Source organism: Palaemon carinicauda, chromosome 5 (genome assembly GCF_036898095.1).
Source record: "Palaemon carinicauda isolate YSFRI2023 chromosome 5, ASM3689809v2, whole genome shotgun sequence".
In the NCBI taxonomy this organism is placed as follows: domain Eukaryota; kingdom Metazoa; phylum Arthropoda; class Malacostraca; order Decapoda; family Palaemonidae; genus Palaemon; species Palaemon carinicauda.
This window is the reverse complement of record NC_090729.1, coordinates 142,980,727-142,984,170: the sequence shown is the minus strand read 5'-3', so window position 1 is coordinate 142,984,170 and position 3,444 is coordinate 142,980,727. Positions and strand designations below refer to the sequence as shown.

The following is a 3,444-nucleotide window of genomic DNA, read 5'->3' as shown; positions in this document are numbered from 1 at the left end:
ACATTTAAAAAAATATGAATCATATTTTCTCTCGGCATCTAATAAAATATATAAGCCGGAATGTTAAAAAGAAAAGAGAAAAAAAAAATTAAATTAACAGAATCTATGGGCATCTAATAAAATATATCAGCCCTATATATAAATATATATATATATATATATATATATGTACGAAACCGTGGTACGTGTACATACCAGGAATTCGTGTTTGTGCACTAAAAAATTGAATTTTTACCAAGGTAACAAATATTTTTATTAGTTATCGTATTGTGTTAATCTATGTTTCTGACAAAGGTAACAATTATTCTTTAACAAGTTGCCGAATCATATGTATATCAGAATTTTTTTTTGGTACCATATAACCATTTGCTAGCAATGTACCATATATATGATCTGTATTTATCATGTTTTTTTTTTTCTTTGCTTTGGTAATATCTTTTCATATGCCTTATTGTTATTATTTTTTGATGTGCCTATTTGGACATTCGTCCTCATTTGCTTATGGCTAAAGTTAAACAAAGAATAATACATATATCCAGTCACACTTAGTAAACATGTTTTAGCTTGTTGTTAAATTTTTTTTGAAAAAATTGAGATAGCTGGCCGAGCTAATATAATAAATGAAATAGTTGTTATTACATGTTTAAAACACATGACGTAATATGTCATTTTGGATGAAGATGCTAGCCGTGAGATTTGCTGTAGTCATGTAAAATCATAAACAGGATGCACTATGCAGCCTCGGCAATGTAACATTTTTCTTAAACGTCAACACCAATGCATCAGTGTGTGAAAGATTGTGACGTCACCGGATGCAGGTGTCTTCCGAGAAAGAATGTAACAGTTTCCACATTGTGTTTAAATGCTACGTCAACTAAGCATACGATATCTGTGATATCGATAATTTAATCAGTTCATATCTATACTTCACCAGAATTGGTCATCCGACCAAACCAGCTCCACTCCTATGATGGAGATGTTTAACTCTGTTGTTTTTAGAGAATAAATACTTTTAAAGCTAATAAAATGAACTTCGTTATCCAGCCTTAACATCTTAAACAACACATACTCAATGTGTGCTTATAAAAATAGCACACTAATATATATACATATATATATATATATATATATATATATATATATATATATATATATATATATATATATATATATATATATAAATATACATATATATATATATATATATATATATATATATATATATATATATGCATAAAATACGAGTATATGTATATGTATGTATCATATATATATTATATTTTAAATGAGGTGAAGCGAGTTTTCATGTTCCTTAAAATCTCACATGTTAACTCAAAGTGTAAATTATGTTCGCCGTGTTTGGAGGATCGAATCCAGTGAAAAGTGTGTGTATTTCTGGCAACTCTATCCTAAAATCTTTGCTGAAGACCAACAAGGGAAAGCTTTTAACCTTCTAATGCCACTATTCTCTAAAGAAAAAGGAATGTGACTTGTAGACACACACAGAGTTACAATGATTTTAGATGCCTTCAAAACATTTTAGTCCATCAGCAGAGATTCCATTTGCTCTTGGGTAGAGCGTTTCACTTTAAACATTTTGAGAGTTTTATGATCTTGTCTAACTTATTCTTGAACTCTTTTACCATGGTACTGTTTACTATATCCGCTGGAAGTCTATTCCCTGTATTTGCTACTTAGTAAGTACAAAAAATTGCCACATTGAATGGTGTTGTATCTCTTCAATACAAGTTTGAAGCCTTTACCTCTGGACCGATTGCTGTAACATACATTTGTTATTCCATTAAGAATTTTGAATGCCTCTATTAAAATAAGTTCAAACATTCCATACTCCGTCATATTGTGGCGGGATACACACAAAAGCAACCCCCACACCCTTGATCACTAACAGACAATTGTCTCCTCAACACAAAATTTCCCCTTACGTTATCATAAACTGGACTCTTAGACTGAAGGGAAACAAAAACAAAACAACCTTAAAACTATATTTCTTAAAACTAAGAATAAATCATAAACCATCCACAATCAAAACAAACACTTAAAACTAATCAAAACTCAACACTAAATATATAATAACCAAAACACCATTCATATAAACCCCAAAAAACTCTAACAAACTTAAAATTACACCGCACACCAACACCAAAATTTGTATGTTTATATATTACATGTTGACACCAACACAGTCGTCCACACACTGCCAACTGTCTTTTGCAACACACTACCACAGATCTGTGTGGTAAACACTCCACTGGGTGGCAATTTGCCACAACTACTTCCCTGATTGGGGTCGTGGTTATTATTATCATCTTCATCATCAAGAGCAATCAGAATTTCATTCGGTCTGGGTCATCAACAATAATGTAATTCAGAGTAGCCGTATCAACTTTCGTCAACAATCAATTCCACGTAAAAAAATCTCTCCAAAGGAGGAATTACGGCTTGCAAAAGTTAAAGAAAACCACTTACGAACACTCCTAGCTAACTAAACTATCGCACTATAATCAAAGATAAATAATAAACTGTTCCTATCATTCACAATCACAAGCAAATATAAACAAAACTGTACTTACTCTGAAAATAAATCAACACCTCCACGCTGGTCGAAATAATATAATAAAGATAATAGTCCAGCATTCACACAACTGCTTCTGGCTGCAGTCAAATCAAAATAAGCATTTACCCAAGACATGAACCACTGTCCTAACCTAGCTAGATCATAAACAAACAATCTCATTTATAACAACAGTCTTTCTCACAACAACAATCAATACAATAACTACCTCTCACCCACTGACACTCTCTCTCTCTCTCTCTCTCTCTCTCTCTCTCTCTCTCTCTCTCTCTCTCTCTCTCTCTCTCTCTCCTCCATTTGGCAAACAAAAAATAAATGATAATAAAAACAAAAATTAATCCTCCACAATATCAAAATTGCCCTAGTTTTGGAACTAGTTTGGTAGCCCTAGCTTGAAATGCTTCCAGTCTATCTATATCCTTCTGAATACTTGGAGCCCTGAATTGGACTCCATATTCTAGATGAGGTCTTCTTAGTGATATGTCCAGCTGTAGTACAGTGTCTTTGTTTCTGTATTTGAATTGTCTCTTTATGTAACCTATTAGTTTTTGTGCTTTCTTTTCAGCTTTTATGTTCTCTTTGGTGAACTCCAAATCCTTGCTGATAATAATACTGAATACACCCTCCTGGTCCACACTTAATATTTCATTACCCAGCAGTAAGTAAGCTGATTGTGGATTACTTTGACCTATGTGCATGAGTTTGCATTTCCCACAGTTGAAAGGCATTTACCATATTCTGGATCATTCTCCTAGCTTCATTAGATACTGTTTTATGGCTTCTACGTCTTCTGAGTTCACAGTATTTATGCCTAGTTTAGTATTGTCGGAAAATTTGGCTATTCTACTAGT

The 3,444-nt window shown here is 32.5% G+C and overlaps 1 protein-coding gene across 1 annotated transcript; it reads right to left on the bottom strand.

Moving 5' to 3' along the window:
• Positions 1–2,943: 2,943 nt before the first annotated feature.
• LOC137641181 (uncharacterized) lies at positions 2,944–3,321 on the bottom strand. The gene has a single exon (XM_068373619.1). The coding sequence runs from the start codon at positions 3,319–3,321 to the stop codon at positions 2,944–2,946; it is 378 nt and encodes a 125-aa protein (XP_068229720.1).
• Positions 3,322–3,444: the final 123 nt, after the last annotated feature.

Coding starts and splice junctions, on each gene's coding strand:
- LOC137641181 (XM_068373619.1), bottom strand. CDS start 3,321: ATGCCTTTCAACTGTGGGAAATGCAAACTCATGCACATAGGTCAAAGT.